This window comes from Hippoglossus hippoglossus, chromosome 1, assembly GCF_009819705.1.
Source record: "Hippoglossus hippoglossus isolate fHipHip1 chromosome 1, fHipHip1.pri, whole genome shotgun sequence".
NCBI classification, from domain to species: domain Eukaryota; kingdom Metazoa; phylum Chordata; class Actinopteri; order Pleuronectiformes; family Pleuronectidae; genus Hippoglossus; species Hippoglossus hippoglossus.
Window position 1 is genome coordinate 1971702 of NC_047151.1, and position 19271 is coordinate 1990972.

The 19271-nt window shown below is 42.0% G+C and overlaps 1 protein-coding gene across 6 annotated transcripts; it reads right to left on the reverse strand.

Moving 5' to 3' along the window:
• Positions 1-18: 18 nt before the first annotated feature.
• Positions 19-19234, reverse strand: kdm2aa (lysine (K)-specific demethylase 2Aa). 6 transcript variants are annotated; one of them, XM_034602694.1, is made up of 26 exons: positions 19082-19234; positions 15786-15924; positions 14563-14641; positions 14417-14463; positions 13834-14012; positions 13644-13750; positions 13391-13484; positions 12973-13126; positions 12517-12632; positions 12314-12440; positions 11947-12194; positions 11764-11841; positions 11120-11250; positions 10335-10458; positions 10134-10262; positions 9041-9124; positions 8475-8723; positions 6224-6259; positions 5959-6064; positions 4185-4823; positions 3907-4072; positions 3165-3407; positions 2871-3034; positions 2587-2733; positions 1623-1835; positions 19-902 (listed from the first exon to the last, which is right to left on the reverse strand). In XM_034602694.1, exons 1-26 carry the CDS (start codon positions 19085-19087, stop codon positions 721-723), a joined length of 3987 nt encoding a protein of 1328 aa, XP_034458585.1. In that variant the 5' UTR covers positions 19088-19234; the 3' UTR covers positions 19-720. The 6 variants fall into 6 exon arrangements, with proteins under 6 accessions (XP_034458585.1, XP_034458498.1, XP_034458419.1 ...); XM_034602607.1 differs by lacking the exon at positions 19082-19234 and adding an exon at positions 18005-19045 and having other exon boundaries at positions 6224-6256; XM_034602528.1 differs by lacking the exon at positions 19082-19234 and adding an exon at positions 18005-19045.
• Between the last annotated feature and the right edge of the window lie 37 nt (positions 19235-19271).

The window sequence follows — 19271 nt, forward strand, 5'->3', positions numbered from 1 at the left end:
ATAAGTCATATAGATGTTGGATGGTTGGACATTTTAATAAGTTTTCACACAGTGTTAGAAAAAAAATGTACAATATCAAATGCCTGATTGATACAGAAAAATTACTGAAACAAATAAACATAATATATACATGACTTCACTGTATGCACACAGGTTATGTACCACAACTGCCACTTTGGTTCATTCCAGTCAACAAAAATAGATTCACTTTTCTATTTTCCAATATTTTTTTACTTCCAAAAATAGTCAACACAAGCAGCGCTCCCTCCGTTGTACAGTACATTCTAGAAATTATAGAAGATGTGAGGAGCATGTGGACCTTCGAAGAGTCACAAAAATCTTTTCAGTGATTCAAGACGTTCTAAAGGAATATTAAAAAAAAAAATTAGGTGTTTGTAGTTTTGTCAGTTCAGAAGATTGGTTCAGTTTGAGCCTAGCTTCGCACAAAGAATAGACGCAAAGGGTAAACAGTAAAAAACACAACTCTCAAGAGGTTGTTTATAGGCTGCTCCAGAAAATCCTGATTTTAGGAGCAATTTAGTTTTGGTTCTTAATCATCTGTCATGTCAGGTCCGATGTTTCTGTCATCAAACAGCAGCTTTGATGGTCTTCACAGTCTGAAGAACAAAACACTAAAAACTGAGAATATTAAAAAAATGATTTGAAGAAGCACTTTTTCTACACTCCGCTCCAGTGGAAACTTGTGTCCGTGTGTTTGCTTTAGTCCAGGCGCTGGATGAGCTTCTCCTCCATCATACAGTAGAGGGCGATGTGAGACAGATCGGAGATAAAGGCGTCACACACTCGTCTGCTGACACTCTTACAACCTCTGAGATCGAGCAGATTCAGAGAGGTGAGACGCTTCAGGTAGGACAGACAGCCGTCTGTCAACTCGCTACAGCCTGGAGAGAAAGAGAGAAACACACACACAGTCAGGGAGTGCTCTGATCATTGAAGCAGACATTCAGAAGTGTTGGACACTGACTGGTCCAGTGGAACCCATGAGCACCATTAAGAGCTCCTAATGATTTAAGACCTGTTAATAAACATGGTAGAATTGTATATAAATCTATTGTTCATAGATGATTTCCTCATGTCTCTTCATCAAACTGATTCATAGAACCTTTTTACACTATGTTCACATTAAGTGTTACATTTGACTGACAGTCAGAACTGTGCCTTCTTTGTGTATTTGTAATGCTTGTGAATTTGGATTACCTCAAAGTAAATGACTTGACAGGCAAATTATATAAAGCTACTGCAGCTGAGTTTCTCTACTGTACTCGACTCCTCACTTTATTTTCAATCTAGAGAGTTCAATTTTACATGAGTGAGACAAGAGATGATATTAAGAAAAAAAATCAATAGATGGATAAAAAAATCATTGCTAGAAGCCACTTTTGAGGGTGTATTGTTTCTCTGTTTGCCGCTGACTCCACCTTAAAGCTTTGTTTTGAATAATGTCTTCAGTTAAGTAATGTAAGTATGTAATTTACATAAGGAAGCGTGAGGGGAGGGTGAAGCACCTAGTGTTCTACCAAGGAACCAACTACATAATGTGATCAGTCATTGGATAAAAGACCACATGATCAATCATTGGGAGCGTGAGCTCAAACACCCACCTGCCAGTGTGAGCTCAGTGAGGTTGTTGCGTGTGTGTGTCCCGGATGCTGCCAGCAGAGCAATGGACGAGTCTGTGATGTCTTTGCAGTGAGCCAGGTCCAACCTCTCCAGTTGAGGCATGTGGCGCTGCAGCAGCCTCAGAGTAGAGTCACTGATGTCCAGACCCGACAGACGCAGTGTCACCATGTTCCGTAGTCTGCTGCGAGAGGATTCTGAACCAGGAGGAGAGACGAAGACGAGGACAGGGTCAATATGGAGGTTACAGCGTGTTCTGAGGCACTTTGGCACAGTCACATCACACTTTTGATATTTTGGTGGCCGGGCTCTGGTCTGGTGTCTGTGTGGTACACTTGGGGACAGGGTGGGCTCATGAAGAATACATCATTATGCATTAAAGTACAAAAATAAGGTGAGGTGTTAAAGCACACAATGGTCACCGTGGCTCTAGAAATCCTGTGTGCAGTATTTCCTTGTATTATTTGGCCAAAAAAAAATAAAAAATCAAAATTGAATCAATCGATCAATTTTGATTTTGAAATATTGGGGTGGCTGTTGCTAACCAGAAGGCTGGCGGTTTGATCGCAGTCTTCCCCATTCCAAATGCGGAAATGTCCTTGGGCAAGATACTGAACCCTAAAATTGACCCTCGTCATAGAGAAAGTGCTGCACTGTATGAATGTGTGTGAATGCATGAATGAATGATGAGCTGTACTGTAAAGCGCTTTGAGTGGTCATTAAGACTACAAAGCTATATAAATACAGACCATTATAAAGTATAGATTGATTATATCTTGAGCATACGGCTGCAACATAAAATATGAAGAGTGAAAAGGTCTGGATACTTCCCAAATCGACTGTGCGGGGGGTTGTGTTAGATTGTGACACACATGGTAAATCATTCCTTTCATTCCCTGTAAACACAGATCTCCGTCTGTCATGGTGCACTGAAAGTTTGCTACTGACCAGGTGGCAAGACGATCTCTTTAATCTGGGCGTCTTTAAGGCCTTCACACCACCGCAGGTCCAGCAGCCGCAGGTAAGGCAGAGTGGGAGAGACCAACGCTGAGAGACAGGACCACGACAGACCAGTCACCCTCAACTCCCTCAGACCTGGAACATTTTTAAAACAGATTGGAGGATAAGGTGTGAAAAGACATGTAGAAACTGCATGATCTATGTGTGTGTGTGTGTGTGTGTGTGTGTGTGTGTGTGTGTGTGTGTGTGTGTGTGTGTGTGTGTGTGTGTACCTGGGAGCCTGGTGAGCAGACAGTTGAGCTGTCTTTTGGCCAGGGGGGTCCAGGACAGGTCAAGAGAGGTGGGCTGGCGTTTGACGATACCTGCCAGGGCCTGATTACTGACCGGGCTGCAGCGGCTCACATCCAAGTGGCTCCACAGACGCTTGTCACAGCTCCTGCACAGGACAACGAGACAAGACTGTGTCACAGCTCAGATTCTTGTCTTCCAGGGGAGGACAAGGTCAGAGACATCCACACATAGTGCATGTTGATGTGTTTCTTCTGCAGGAGAGAAGTGTGACTTACCACTTGTACCAGGCCTTACACACAGTCATGCAGGCCAGCAGCTCGGCTCTGGTCAAGTATCTAAACACAGACACCCAAACCTCCTTCTCCCCGCCTCTCTCATTACCCTCGTCCTTAAAGGACAGCACGGACAGCAGGGACGGAGGAGACTGGAAGGAGGATGCAGCAGCTTCCTGATCCTCTGAAGACGATGCTGAGCAATCTCTAGTCCCTCTGTCGCCATGGTTACCCCGCATACGTTGCCTAACGGATAACAAAATATCAAATGGGGTTTTGATTAATAATGTCACATATCGCACATGCACACAAGACGGGAAGTGGAAAACGTGGAAATATTATCAACACTTTAAAAAAGACAAAGGTTTCGAAGTACATGATGTTCAGTGCAGTTGGTCATTAGTCACAGAATTACTGGTCTCATTTCCGGACTGTACATTCAAAGAAGCTGTTGTCTGTCGAGCTGAACAATTAATACAAATAATATTAAAGTAAACATATGGTCAGGTGCAATATCCAAATTCACACATGTGACAACAAACTTATATATGAAGCATTGTGGTGCTATGATACCCCAGCTATATCCCCCAGACATAAGGAAACGTTTGTTCCCACTAAAACCAACACTATTGCATTATGAAAAAAAATTATAATAATCAAAATTGTGTCTTAACTCACATTTGACTGTCACTAACTAACATCTTGTAACATGAGTAGAAGAATGCGATCCAGTGTTAAGCTCTACCTGCCAGGTCCTCTTAGTGTTACGCTGTCAGCTGTAGTGTCAGTGCCCTTGAATCGTGAGGGTTTGGACAGAGCCGTCTTTCTCTGGATGAAGCCCTGCTGACCACCAGCACCCATCGCAGCCGTCCTCGGACCCATGGCTGCTTCAAGCTTCGGAACTATCGAGCCTGAGCATTTTGACAGTTTAGTTATGGAACATGAATATATACTTCACCTTATATGGTATTTATTATAATCTAAATTGATCACACTGTAAATGTTGGGATTTTGAAGTCTTACCAGATTGTCTCTTGGCCTTGTGGGGGCGCTGTAGGGTGACAGTCAAGTAGGAACCACTCAGCAGGTCATCATTGAGATCAGACACCAGGAGGACCGGGGGTTCTGGGTCTGAATCCCAGCGCCCATCCTCATCCCCATCGTCATCTTCCTCGTCATCTTCCAGCGTGTCCATATCCTCCTCTTCAGGGTCAAACTCCTGCCCCTCACTGTCCTCAATCTCATCTTCATCGTAGTCAGTCCTGCGCCTCCTCCTACGTCTGCGAAGTTGTTGTTCTTTCACTCCATCTTCACTGTCCTCCTCTTCCTCCTCTTCTTCATCATCATCATCATCATCGTCATCATCATCATCGTCGTCGTCGTCATCATCGTCGTCGTCATCGTCTGAGTCCTCCGAATCATCTCCTCTTCGCTGCATCCTGGAGCCTCCCCGCAGCCTCACCCCTCGTCCCCTCCGCCCACTCTCCTTCATGTTCATGCCTCGCTTTAGCTTGAGGAGGGAGGAGCCAGAAGTTACAAGGCCTCTGCTTCCTCTTTGGGCTGAGCCTCCTCTCAACAGACCTCTCCTGTTGGGGACAAACCCCCTCCTGGAAGAGTGGCCCCCCCCTCGAGCATGGAGCATCATTTTTCTCCTCTGAGAGGCTACAGAGACAGCGAGATGGGTGGGACGGATGATAAGGTCAGTATTATGTTATTTACCACAATCACAACAACATATATCTTGACTCAAATTGAAGTTTAAATATTGTTGTTTTATCGTAGAGATATTATTTTATTTAGTTTTTCTGTGATAAGGGATGAAACGGTTCACGATTATCCATGGTTACAAATTCTTACGGTTAGCATTAAGGTCATGGTAAAAATTGTCCAGCATCAATCACAGTGAGCAACGGTGTCCCACACACGCTGGCGCAGCCTGCAACGTGGGTTTGTTATGTGCATGTGTGAAGTTTACTTAGAGTCTATGAGACATGTGTTTAAACACATTAAAAAAGTTCCAACATTTTGTGCCCACTCAGTTCACCTGCCACACACAATACGATACAAGACGTTACGCACACAGCCAGGACACGTGACCGGATTCATGATCCAACATCATCGATTAACAACTAAATAAATGTGATCCTCAGCTTGTGTGTTAAGAGCGACAGAGATGCGCACGCACGCACGCACGCACGCACACGCACACACACACACACACACACACACACACACGAGAGAACTTCTTCCCGCAGATTACGATGCAACGCAGTGCTTACATTTTGTATAAAGTGACGGCTTACCCCCCCATGTCTCCAAGATGCAGGCGCAGCAAAAGCTGCAAGCGCAGCGTTTGTTGTAAAGACAATGGCGGAAAGAGTGGCAGGCAGGTGGGGGCTGTGAGAGCAAGAGAACTGATAGTAATCTCTGGCCATAGCTAACAAATGCTGAGATCCACCGTCACCAAATTTTGTGCGTTTAACAAATGCAGATATTTTGTCCCAACTCTGGCATTTTGGTTACAAGTCGTCGACCTTCACTAAATAATAAAAATATGATCAGCATTTTTATTGATGTATGGATTTATTTATGTCAATATAAAACTTGGTGACATAACTATAGTTTGTGAATCATTAATCTTTGAATATTTCCAGCAAATTTTAACAATACTGCAATAATACTGATAAACGTGCTAACTTTGGAATGAACCGTTTCATTTCTATCTGTGATATGTCACTAACACCAAGTGATAGTCAGTGAAAAGGTGTTTCAGCTTCATTTTTTAAGACAGACAAACCTTCATCGTCGTCATCACTGGCAGAGTCGTCTCCATCGTGGCTGTGTCTCTGTCGTCGGTAAATCTTGGCCATTCGAGCGTCCAGGAGAGAGGAAGATTTGCGCTTCTGGAGATACAAGGAAAGAGGGAAAAAGTAAAAGATGCTGTGTTGGAAGGATTGTATAGAGAAAAACGGACACAAAAATAAGATTTTAGACCTTCAATCAAAAGGGTACTCTGAAACAAACTCAAAATGTTTAGTAGAAAACCAACATGACAAACTTACCAATGGATTGCCTTCACCTCTGTCACCTTTAGACTGCTGGAGGAAGAGGAACGAAAATATCAGAAACTGAATTTCAAGAAGCCATTTTCCAATGGGAAATAGCTGATGTATAAAAAGTGCGACTCAATGGATGGAGATTTAGTGGAGCTTGCACAGTGCTGTGTGTGGTCTGTAAATAAACTGGTCTGACTCTGCTGCAAATGTAAATCGAAACACGTCATCACTTGTAACGTAACCATAGTATGGTGGCAAAGAGCAACTAACTGACTACAGATTTAAGTGTTCTGAATTGAAATCAAGTTGATCAACAAAAAAACACAATATTCATCTTCAGTCTTCAGCACACATCACAACATATTTAGGTCCTTTTTTATGTACAATGTATAACATGGACCCTAAAATTGAAGTTGTCCAGCAAGACAATGCTGATAAGGTCAGAATTAGACATTTTGCTTCTGAACATGCCTGTCACAGAAAAGTCTAACATCATGCTTGTTCATCATGTGGCAGTTGAAACCTCTGTTCTGGGAGTTTTTTACTTAGAATGGAGACAAAAACAAAAACACCCAGTGAGCAGCAGATCTGTGTTGATGAGAGAGGTCAGAGGAGAATACGCTGCGGTAACTCAGATAACCACTCTTTGCAACTGTGGAGAGCAGAAAAGAGTTCAAGTGTTGTGCCAACAGACCAAAAAAACTCAGATTTTAAAGTGAATGAAGAGGGACACTGAACACCAGCTTCTCAACACCCTTTTTGACACTGAACAACTGATGTGACTTTTAAATTCTTATGAGCAAACTTATCAGATGTACTGAAAACCACTTACTGTAAGTCAAGTAACCAAACTGAAAAATCTGCACAAAACTTTACAGCATACACCGTCCAGATTCTAAGAATTTAGACAGATGTTTTGTACTCATCCACTGAGTTTTCATGTATTTGACAATCTGCATCCAGCTGCTTCCATCAGCATTGGACACCACCAATAAATCCAATTTCAGTGAAGCCATAGGAGGAACTGACTTTGGTCTGGAGCGGTTGCTTTTTTACTTCGACTTTCTATCACTTTGACAGAGATTGGTTTTTGCTTCATCAGTCCATAGAACTTTGTTCGAGAACTGAGGTTTACCAGGCGTTTGCAACTTTGCTGAAAATCTGAGGTTCCAGTCATGAAATCTTCTCTTGATAACTGACGAGAGCTGCTTTCAGACATGCAATGAACTCATGTTCAAAGGAGCCTATGGGAGAACATAGCAGGAGATTTTGAGCAGGATCCAACTCGAGCGAGTGGGTGTGTTGATGACACAAGATGCGACAGATGAAAAAATGAGATTTAAAAAAAAGCTGTCAAGAGAGCTTTTGGTCATACAGGTCGACACCTGTGTTAATGTCAACAAAAACATGTGGAATTAAACGTTAGCTCCTGCCTAAGCCTGCTGCACCACCCCTCACCTGACCGCTCTGGAGATTTCGGTGCTGTTGTAAAAATTGGGCACTATCTGTATCTCTTATCACTTCTTACTATGGTGTCAAACTACTACAGAGCAGTTTACTGTAGTATCCATCATTACTACACTACATGTGTATTTGTTTTACAAACTTGATCTACTGAGGCACAGATCCTCAAGAACAAAGAAAGTGTAAGTGACTACATATTTGTGGTCTGGACTGCATGCTGTGTTAAAATGACAACCTGAGCTGAAGGCAGCTTCACAATGAAAAAAGCTGACAGTCTGAGAGAAGAGCCACTACCCCTGTGTAGACTATAGCCCTTTTCAGACATGAACTCTGGAGGATGTCAGCAGAATTGGGTCTGAGCTTTCTCCTGAGTTTGCCTCTCACACTGAACAACACAGCCGGAGTTTCTCTCTCACCAACAAAGAAATCTCCTGAGAATTCAGGTGAGGGTTGGTGCCACTTTTTCATCCTGATAAATTTGTTTTCTTCTTTCATTTTTGCGTCTGTTGCGATTTCTTACTAGGAGGCTGGCCAGAGAAACTCTGCAGAAAGTCCACAGGCTCTCACCTGGACATTTGTGTTCTCACACACAGCCCCTCAAGAGAATGTCTGGAGGTTCTCCGGAGCTCAGTGCATGTGTGAAAGCAGCTTATAAAAACAGAACATATTTCTCTTACTGTGATTATTTCAAGATCACAGTCAAAATTACATCAAGAGTTGTGTCTCTTCTCTTGAAAAAGATGGAAAGAAAAAAAGGGGTGTGGACATACAAAGAGTAGGCGGCACCTCTCACCAGTCTCGAGCTGAATGGCTGAGAAGGCAGAGGGGCCGCCACCAATAGAAGTGATGCTGAGGAGGAGGAAGAGCAGGAAGGAAGAGGAGGAGGGAAGAAGCCACAGCGAACCACCTCCCCGTCCTGCTGAGAACCCACAGGACCCCCTATGGTAGCAGAGGGCCCGGGGCCCAGCCTGAGGACCAGGGGGCCATGGGGGCGGATGTGCTGCTGGTGGCTGGCAGCCAACGATTCATCGCTGCCTGATGACTGATGGAGTTAAATCAAATTTTAAGAAAAACAAAATCAAAGTAACCACAAAAAAATAAAAATAAAAATAAAAAAAACAAAGAAATAATGGAAACAAACAGACAAGAGACACAATACCCATTAGCTTTGACACACCACGACTGAGTGTGAGAATGCTGGGTTGATAGACCGCAAGTGTTTGCAAACACACTCAGAAGACTGACTGCAGTTGAGTGTTTAAGATACAAGGGTGGGTATGTGTGTGTGTGTGTGTGTGTGTGTGTGTGTGTGTGTTTGTGTGTTTGTGTGAGAAAGAGAGAGAGAGAGACACCATGTACCTCTGGGTCAGTGATTCCTTGGACACACTTTGGGCACTCCCAACAACTGGGCAGGTCTTTGTTCACCAGTCCTTCCCCCTGAACCTTAAGAGGCAGATGAAACAGAAGATCAGACAAGAGGAAGAAACATACCCCAGTACCCACTACAGATCAGATCAAGTGCTGTTATCCCCCATTTGTATGCTAGGGATTGGCGCTCATCAGAATCAACTACTGGCAGTAAATGTGAAGAGCTGGTAACACTTGCTGTCAGTTCCACCCCGTCGTCACTCCAAGAAAATATAAATCCCTGCTCTTACATTTCACCATTGCTGTTCCTCAGTTTTGGTATTTCCTCTAACTATGCAACAAACTGTAAGTAGACAACCTGCTTCCTGTTTGTAAATGAGTAATGTACGTGAATGGTCATGTGACAGGTGTGTTAGTATGGACAGAGATTATTTCTAATATGGACACACTCCAGTCAGCAGGGACTGTTGTGTTGACTGCTCTCTTTAGCGAGAAGGAAATGTGACATTAGCCTTCATTTGGAAACAGTATAGAAACCAGGTACCAGAAAGAAATCAAAAAATATTAAGTGGAATTTCCCTCATTGTGGAAAACAAAGCAGCATTTTCTTCCTGGAAACCACGGAAAGCACATAACACCAAAGAAAAATCCTTTGCACATCTAGTGAGTGACAGATACTTTGTAGAAAAGTAAATGGACCAAACCTATTGAAAAGACATACTGCCTTACTTACAGTGATGTATTTATTTGTGATGCTTTGGTGCTAAACCTTCAACAGGCAAATAGTTTCTGACAAAGAGAAGCCATTTTAAGTAGGGAATGGCTGTTGGCTTTCAACCAGTAAAACATTTCCCATGCACAACAGGAAGGAACAAACATTAATAAACTATCAGTCACCAACATGGACAATACTGTGTTTAGTAGCCATCATAAATACATCCTAAATTGCAAGTACGAGTCTGTGCAGTGTGTCTTTAGTCATGTTTTGTAATTTGCCATTGTGTTTTCCCATTTGTCTTTTAAATAGGAAATAGGGGCTGATATTGGATGTTTGTGAGTGTTGTGTTGTTGTGTTGTGTTGTACCGAGAGACAGGCAGGATGGACGATCTGGGCACAATTGGAACACTCCATCAGGATGAGAGAGGGGTCTCCACTTTCCTCTTGATTGGGTTCCTTGCAGATCTCACACACTGCAGACAGGGGGAGGCCCGGCTGGAGATAAAAGACGTAAAGTTACAAAAGCACATGTATAAATGAAGAAATAGAGAAATCACTGTTACTTACAGAAAGACACTGTCGTAGCACACAGGTCTGCTTGAGTTTCCCTGGTCCTCCAAACTTCTTCATATCTCTGCAGAAGTTACAGTCTCCACATTCTGGTCTCATACAGGCCTCACAGCGCTTACACCTGCAGATACAGAAAAACATCCACATCAAATGGATGATCACCAGATAAACAAATAAAAAAGCTATTTGCTGAGTTAAATAAAATAAGTTAATATTAAAATTACACCCTTCTGACATGCTCTGTAGGGGCTGTATGTGAAATCACAAAGGTCTGAGTCAGAGGCTCTGAGCTATCTCTGGAGTTTCACCTGCCAGTCCCATAGTAAAAACTTTGGATAATGTCGGAGTGAGCTTATTTAAGAATACAGCAGGAGATCCTCCAGATGATTTACCTTGAGTGAGTGGGCGTGTTGATGACATTTAGCATGCGATAGACGCAAAACTGAAAACTACAAAAACAAAACAAATATCTAAGGATGAACAGGAGGAAGAGGAAAGAAAGCCAACGAGGTTGAAGATCTTTTGTTGATAAGGGCCAATGCCGGTGTCAATGTGCTATAAAGGCCCTGCCTTCTGCACCACCCCTGACCTGAACGCTCCAGAGATGTCCGTTTTGTTGTGAACGTGTCGGATCCGAGAATCTGCTGTGTTGTTTATGTGTCAAAGAAAAACTCTGGAGAAAGTCCAGACCCAATTCAGCGGACATTCTGAGGAATTCATGTCTAAAAACGGCTATAATGGGTTTCACAGACACACAAGCACACACACATCTTGTTACCTACCTGACCCTGCGCCGTCTCAGCACAGACATTGAGGAGGCTGGTTTCTGTGGTCGTGGGATGATGGGTGTGGAGGCCAGTTTAGGACGAGGCGGAGGTGTTGGAGGAGGAGGCGGCGGCTGGTACCATGATGGCTGGTGGAGAAAAGTAAAGAAACAATGGCTAAGGTCAAAGAAAACACAAGTACAAGAACCAGTTATTCTCAAGATAAGGTTTATTTGATAAATGATAAAACTCTGCAAGTAAACAAAAATGGGTTTTCCCCAAAATAACGGTTGTGTTGGCTTTTTATTAGCACCCCCCCTCAATGAACAGGTAAAGTAATTGTACTATATAGCAAGATTATGTGAATGTTTATTTTGCTGTCGCCAATGGAAAATTATGACTAAATATGTTTGTCAAGACAATTGTGTCATTGCACACTAACTGCAATGATATCAGGAATATTGTTGACAAGTAATTATGATACAAATGCAGTTTAAAACAAAATAATACATAACACATTTTCATTGATGAAAAAAGGGGAACGAAATTAGTCATTTTTAAAAACACACAAAAAAGTCCAATTGCCCATGACATAGCACTTCTACATTGATTATGATCATCACTACAAATATGCTGCTTGTCTAAAAGTGAGTACTGCTTACCCGCTTTGGCCACTTGACAATGGGTTTTCCTGTGTAGGACAGTTTGGAATTATCATTGGCATGTTCTTTCAGAAGTGCCTGCAGGACAGCAGAGACAAGAGAGGGAGCAGTGGAGAATCATTGTTAACAGGATTAAAATCAAGAAGAAATGAATTTTATTACACACTAACAGTACAGTCATACCTTAATGTGTGTAATGAGTGCAGGGGCATTGTGTATCCCAGCTGGGACACACTTTTTGTTGGAGGGCAGAGACTCCAGTTTACCCAGCAGGTTCCAGAGCCCCTCCAGTTCAAAGGGAGTCAGATGAATTTTAGCTGCAGGTTTGTCAGACTGCTGCTCTGAAGGCTCTTCATCACTGTCCCCTCCCACCACCTCCTCCTCCTTCACCTGCTCAACAGCCAGATCTGGGCTTGACGGCTTCATCAGACCTGATGAAAGGAAGGAGGTACACATTCCATTTACAACCAATCTACACAAACAACCCACCACAAAAAAGAAAAACTTCTCCATACAGTGCATGGGCCCAGTATGTAGGATGGGTTCATACCAATGCCCAACGAGTGTTTCTGAAACTCTGGTGTGAGGTAGGAGGTCCTGGTCAGGCTGAAAACGTAACGCTCCAACACATACCAGCACATCTCATAGAAGAAGGGGTAACGGAACTTCCCTGGAACCTGCAGGAGATTAAAGAGGACCATTAATCATCAGCCACTTGCTGTCGTTTACACCTTACAGGCTTTCTGCACCTACCCGCGTTCGGTCCTCTATGTTACAGATGTTAAGTTGCGTAGGGATGTTGAAGCTGTGCAGGAAGTTTCCTCCAAACACCATAGAGTCCACAGGGGTGTAGACAGCATGAATCCAACCTGAGTACAACATGCACATAAGTTTCTGTCACATTCCTGTATTCATTCAGCATGAAGTGAGTTCACTGTGTGTGTATATATATATGTATATATGTATGTATGTATGTATGTATGTATGTATGTATGTATGTATGTATGTATGTATGTATGTATGTATGTATGTATGTATGTGTGTGTGTGTGTGTGTGTGTGTGTGTGTGTGTGTGTGTGTGTGTGTGTGTGTGTGTGTGTGTGTGTGTGTGTGTGTGTGTGTGTGTGTGTGTGTGTGTGTGTGTGTGTGTGTGTGTGTGTGTGTGTGTGTGTGTGTGTGTGTGTGTGTGTGTGTGTGTGCGCGCGAGACCTGAGGGTATGATGAAGGTGCAGCCCTGTGTGAGTTCAATCCTTTGGCAGTCAGACGCCCGGTCACCCAGAAAAATGTCTCCCTGTTTCCCTGACAGCACCCAGTTCTCATAGAGCTCCAGGTTCGGAGGGGTGGGGGGGAAGAGCCAGAACACCTAAACACACATTCAAACACATTTGCAGTTATATACACACTCTGTACACCAGTTCCCATGATGGAACATTTCAGTTCTTTTATTTAGAAGAACAGAAACATTTATCCCCTCTCATTGTTGACTGCACATTTATTCAAACGTGTACAACACATGTTGTAATGCATGTTTTCAGTTAGCAAAGCTTGAATCAGAAACTATGAGGCTGTAAAAGAGGGGACAGTGCTTCACAAATACAGACAGAGCCTTAGGGCCCACAGGGCACACCTTGCTTCCTCTCAGTATGTGATACCACACTGAAGTCCCTCCAAAGTCAATGTGAAAGTCTGTGTAGCAGCCCTCCACACTCATCAGACAGTATCTGCACAGACACAAGAACAACAGGAAATTAACATTCACATGTCCAGGCCATTAAATTAGTTATTTTATTTAGGGAGATTAAGTTTCTTGTATTAAGTAATGTAGTAAGGAATTTATCCAGCTACATCCAGATAGATTTGACTGAAGAGGGAGGACTTACTTTTGTACTTTGGGGTACTGCATGTCATTGATAGAGTTCGTGGACTCCCTCTGTCTCTCCTTCAGGTGACGAGGCCACATCTTGTCCACCCAGTCAATCAGATCCACCTACAAACACACATAGACATATTCACTGGAGTGCTGACATGCTTCTGTTTGCATGGGTTTCTTCATGAAGTATGTGGACGTACTGTGGTCGGTCTCTTGACCAGGTTCTCCAGCTTGGTGTGGCTGAACTCCAGGCTGATGACATTATAGAGCTTCTCTCTCTGACACGGAGGGGTCTCATAGTAACGTGCCCACTGGGCCATGGACATCTCTGTCCCCTTCTGAGTGCTCACGTCCATCACGTCAATCATACGTCTGCTACCTGAGATGGGGTTTAGTGGTTAGTTACAGTTAGTCAGTTTTGTCATGTCCATGTCAGATCAATTTGATACTGAAATTAAACAAAGTAAATGTTGTTGAACTTGTGGAAATGAAATGAACTTCCCAATGAATTTCCACTGGAAATGTTCATATCCATGAAAAACTGAACTCTTTTAGTTTTGGATATACTGACTGTTGGTTTGACAAATTTAAAATAATTCTTATCGTTACATTCATCACGATCAAATTACTCATCAAGAAAATACTACGATATATAATACTGTAGTGAAATGTCAAGTTACAGTCTCTCTGCTCAAGTAAATGTCTCATTCAAACACTGAACCTGAGACTTGAAGTAGCATCTGATTGATTAAAAGGACAGAAACGTTGTGTGGGAAGTCTTACCAACAAACAGCTTGACGTCATTGACACTGAAGTCAGGATCAGGCATCCTACAGAACAACAAGATGATATTCAACATATCACGGGGATCATATGGTTAAGTAGTGGGATGGATGTAGATGAGTAAAAAGGAGGAGAAAAATTCCTACATGATTCCCAGTCCATCAGGCTTCTCAAAGATGATTGGGTCCCTAAGGCCACATCTCTGGACGAACTCGTATGACAAGTCTAAGAAATGCATAAACAAAACACCCAGTTTATATTTGTTATTTTATCATTCAATGCTGACTTTAATACTTCACTAGTTCTGATTATATGCAGAAACTCAATCTGGTGGTGGTGACAGACTAACACTGCACACATGATGCTACAGTACATGACACATTTCTGACTTCAGTGATACGTGTGTCAGTCAAAGGGAAGCAAGAACCAGCGATGTCATAGAGTCATCACGTCTTACTCAATTACTGTATATGAAGTCGGACATAAACACTGCCACCTCCATGTTAATAGATGGGACATGGACCAAACTAAAAAAATCAAAGTACACGTCAAATATTTTAGGTGGTTGTTATCACCTATGTGTGTATGTTCAAGTGTTCATGTTTCTGATGGGATATAAAATGTGAGGGAAACGCCATCACTGACTGCTGTGGTCTAGCACATGTATGTGTCAATGACATCACCAGTGCAAGATGGCAGAACCCTTATCCAAGATATTTAGGCTCCATTTTTTGTACAGTGGAAGGAAGTGGAGACGCACCATCCATCTTTACAAGTGCAGTGTCCGTTTGGAATGGGCTGTTCACTTGGCCTGTGGTGATGCTGTTTGCAGCTTTCTCTATGAAACTGTAAAAGTGACCTGCAGTAATTTAACTGCTGCAAATAAAGACTTGCTGGAAGACTCAACAATGATACTCTACGAGACCCTGAACCACTGCTGCATGAAGAGCTGTTCACCTACTTATTCAAAGTTCAGTGAAATTCCACAGCATCTCTTACGTTGAGGAGTCCTAGCTGCCACTGCTGTAGCCTGTTTATGCAATTTAATTAATATTGGTTTTATCAAATGTTCAAATAGCACCAAACTCGACACTGCAATTCCTTGGGCTCTCAAAAATACACAAGCTAAATGTGAAGTCAATAAGAGGAGCGGTTCTCGAGATATGTGAGCCACAGACAGACAGAGATTTCTGGAATTAGTGGATAGATAAATTCACTGGTCTTACTCCTGTTGTCAGGCCACTGATGATGTTAAACTCTGTCACATATTAATTAATAAAAAACATCTCTTTAAAAAGGTAAAAGTCTTTCTTTTCCAACTTAAGAAGCCATGTACCATACACAAATACAAAGCTAACTGCTCGCCCACCTTTTCCCTCCATGCGAATGATCCTGTCAGAGGTGAACCTCTGACTGCTGACTTTGTCCTCCAAGTCAAACATCCTCCTTCCATCAATCTCCTCATCTGAAATACCATCATCATGGTAACGTCGCCGGGTACCAGCTCGCTAAGAAGGGGAAAAAAAGGGTGGATGGGTAAGAAAACATTAAGAAGCACAGTAAGAAGAGAGAGGAAAGAAAGAAAATAAAAAAAACTCTCAAACACCAGGACCAGAATGTCAATTAAACCAACTCTACTTCCCAAAACAACATGGAGATTACAGTTGGATTTTATGCCTAACTGGATATTCCTCTGATCCTGAGAACACTCAGACAGCAGTCATTTCAAAATAATCACTGCATAATAAACAACAAGGGAGAAATGGGAAAAACCAGATAAGAAATGTAAACCATGTGTTCAGCTTTGACCATCAAAAAGCTTAAAAAAAGGACCAGAGTTGAACATTTGTGGACAAAACCAGAACACACATGTAGCTCATATCAGCAGATTACTTCTTCTTTTCCATTATATAACATATTATCCTTTAAACTGACTTGTAGAAAGATATCTTCACATTACTTTCAAACATTGGCATTAACTGGCAGAGAGAAAAGTGCATCATGTGCGAGCTTCCACATCATGGCAGGTGACACAAAGGCCCTATTCAGATCAGAGCCCGACTGATGCAGATACTGATATTGGGCAGTAAAAGAATGATGATATATCGACCCATATTTATATTTAAAAAAACAGCAACACATCCTAAGATATTGTTGTTAAACCCTAAGACAAAGCATGTAATGAAGGCGTTATACCTTATAGTCTGACCATACATTTGCATAAACATACATAACTAAATAAAAATAAAACAAATACAACCAAATATATAAAAGAATATAGAATATATGACTTAAGACATTTACTTTTTTTTCATGTTAAATGTGAAGTTTTCAAATCTCATATTGGTAAACACAGATACCTATGTGTCTGTAACACCTATTTATTTAAGAGATGTTTATACACCGATTCAGTGTTGTCTGATGTTTTTTCTTAATTCACACTATAAAGACACAGGTTCACCCATCTCTTATTGTCAGATGCTATATTTATCCATAGAAATCTATCTATATTCAAAATTAAAATAATATATCAGCACATTGGCTCCAGAAAATATGTCCCCAAACAGAGAAATGGAGAGACACATTTCAACAAACATATCAAATGTAATATCTAACTCATAAAATGAGCGGGAACTTAAACCTGTTTGAAAAGAGATGGTGTAAGTGGTCTATCTACTATGAAATGGTTTACAATGAATTGGAATTTCTGGATTATGATGCTCCATGATGGTAATTTAGGGGAGCACTACCTTACCTAAAGTAAGGCATTGGGTGTTTGTGTGTGTCCGTGTGTATTTATACACATACATACATGGGTGAGATGCATGGAGTGATGTGATGACAATAAAAATGTAAAATAATAATAACATGTTTTTTGTGCAGTTTGTAAAACCCTGCTCTATATATCGAAAACACATACAATGTTAATCATGAGAAAGAAACAAAACCATCTATTTTCATATTTTCGTGTGAAAATTAATTTATTTTATGAGTATACTTTCATAAAATCATGGTGGACCAAATATTCCCTCATTCTTTTGTTGTTACACCACTTGACATGTTAAGGCTTTAAAGCTTACCTTCTGTAAAAAACAAAAGTGCAAATTTCATTCCAAATTTCATGAAACAAATATAATACAAAATGGATATATTAGCAAACCTGATACATGCTTTAAAAACAAGTTTTTGAAACATATTAATTATAATCGATTTAATATCAAGTAAATGTGTTTTTTGGGGGGAATAATTCTGACAAAGAAATGTACAGACCCAAATTTGACAGTAACAAATATACTTGTCTCTACTCTGTACCTACCTCATGAAGGCGCCCTGCTCATAACATGACATGAAGTTGTATTAAAAGATACTAATCCAGATATATAAAAATATCTTGCAAGAAAGGGGCGATATATAAGATATATCTGTACATCAGAGCCTGTCATTGTTTATGTATGTTGTATGTAACAGATCTATAATCGTACACACGGTAAAGAGGTAAACATACACACAGCGACCCTGTCTTGTATACAACATTATCTTTGTTGGTGACCTCGCCCGCGCAAGCAGAGGGAGGCTCTTTAAACTCACCAGTCTTTTGCTGTGCCGCTGCTTGGAGTCATCCATCATCACTGGAAAACTGTGTCCAACCAAACTGAGCTTTTTAAACGAGGAGCATTAAAGCAGAGCCATCGGTCTAACATCGAGCCGTGGCTGCGCGCCACATGGCTCCGGTGGATAGTAAACAAGCGGCAGGAAGGCGTGTGTGTGTGTGTGTATCCAGTGAGAGAGACTTACAACACGAAACAAGACTAACTTCAACACAAACAGGACCAACTCTTAGTTTTACTCACATCATACGAGAGGGCAACACTCTCTGCTTGTGTCTGTGCAGGAACATGGAAGTTCACACTCATCGCTACCAGTCTAACATGTCTTTACTCTCACTGGCTGGATGTTTGATGAACTAAATAGGAGAGGTTACCATTAGTCCCCGTTTCATTTAAAAAGGCTACTCGCACAAAGTTATTATTCTCATAGCATCCTGCCTGTGTGAATACTCGAGCTTTGTTCCCTCTCTTCTTCACTCCAAACCGTGTCCTGCTGCTGTTAGCGTTCTGTTAGCGTCCTGCTTATAAAAGGCCAACTCAACATGACCTGGAGTTATATTAAAATACCCACATTCACATATTTCTTATATTCTGTGAGAAAGGGCGGACATTGTGGCAGCTGGTACAACTGGCACAGTGTGAAGTTAGAGCGGACTCCGAACAGCGGCCATTTTCCATCCCATCACAAAACATCACCATGTCCCTCCCACAAAGGTGCTTTGCACCAATCCTAGATAGGTAAGCGACACATTCATTGGTCTGTACCAGTGTCACTCACGCGAAAGACTTGTAAACTCTGATTGGACAAAAGAAGCCAGTAGGCGTATAGAGGAGATGGCAAGCAACCAATAACAGCACGGTTACAAATCACCTCGCAGCTTATTGGTTAATATGTCCCAAGGACGTTAATCAGTGGACGAACACACGATCAGTCAAGAGAAGCAGCCAATCGGGCAATGATACAACACAGTAAAGACCAACCCACCAACCATTATAACTAGTCATCCCTCAGAAATAAGCTGAATTGCTTTAAAATAACTCGATGATCATATCTTACCCCCATTTTAACGATGTCCCTCCGCTTCCACCCGCAGGCTCTGATCTGATGCGTGAGAGTCTTCTAGGTCTCGTAGTTTCCAAACGACAGGCTCACATCGCAGCGACACGTTTTGTTGCCTTCACCTCAATGAGGAAGTGCCCGGAGCTCCATAGATGGAGGCGCACTTCCAGTCAGCCGCTCTGGATTG

Bases quoted from the DNA above. Each gene is read 5' to 3' on its own strand.
- kdm2aa (XM_034602528.1), bottom strand. From the start codon at position 18,043: ATGATGGATGACTCCAAGCAGCGGCACAGCAAAAGACTG. The intron at 2,734-2,870 runs GTACACACACAC...AAAATGTTCCAG, and splicing joins TCTGCTCACCAGGCTCCCAG to GTCTGAGGGAGTTGAGGGTG. The intron at 1,836-2,586 runs GTCAGTAGCAAA...CTCCTGGTTCAG, and splicing joins AGAGATCGTCTTGCCACCTG to AATCCTCTCGCAGCAGACTA.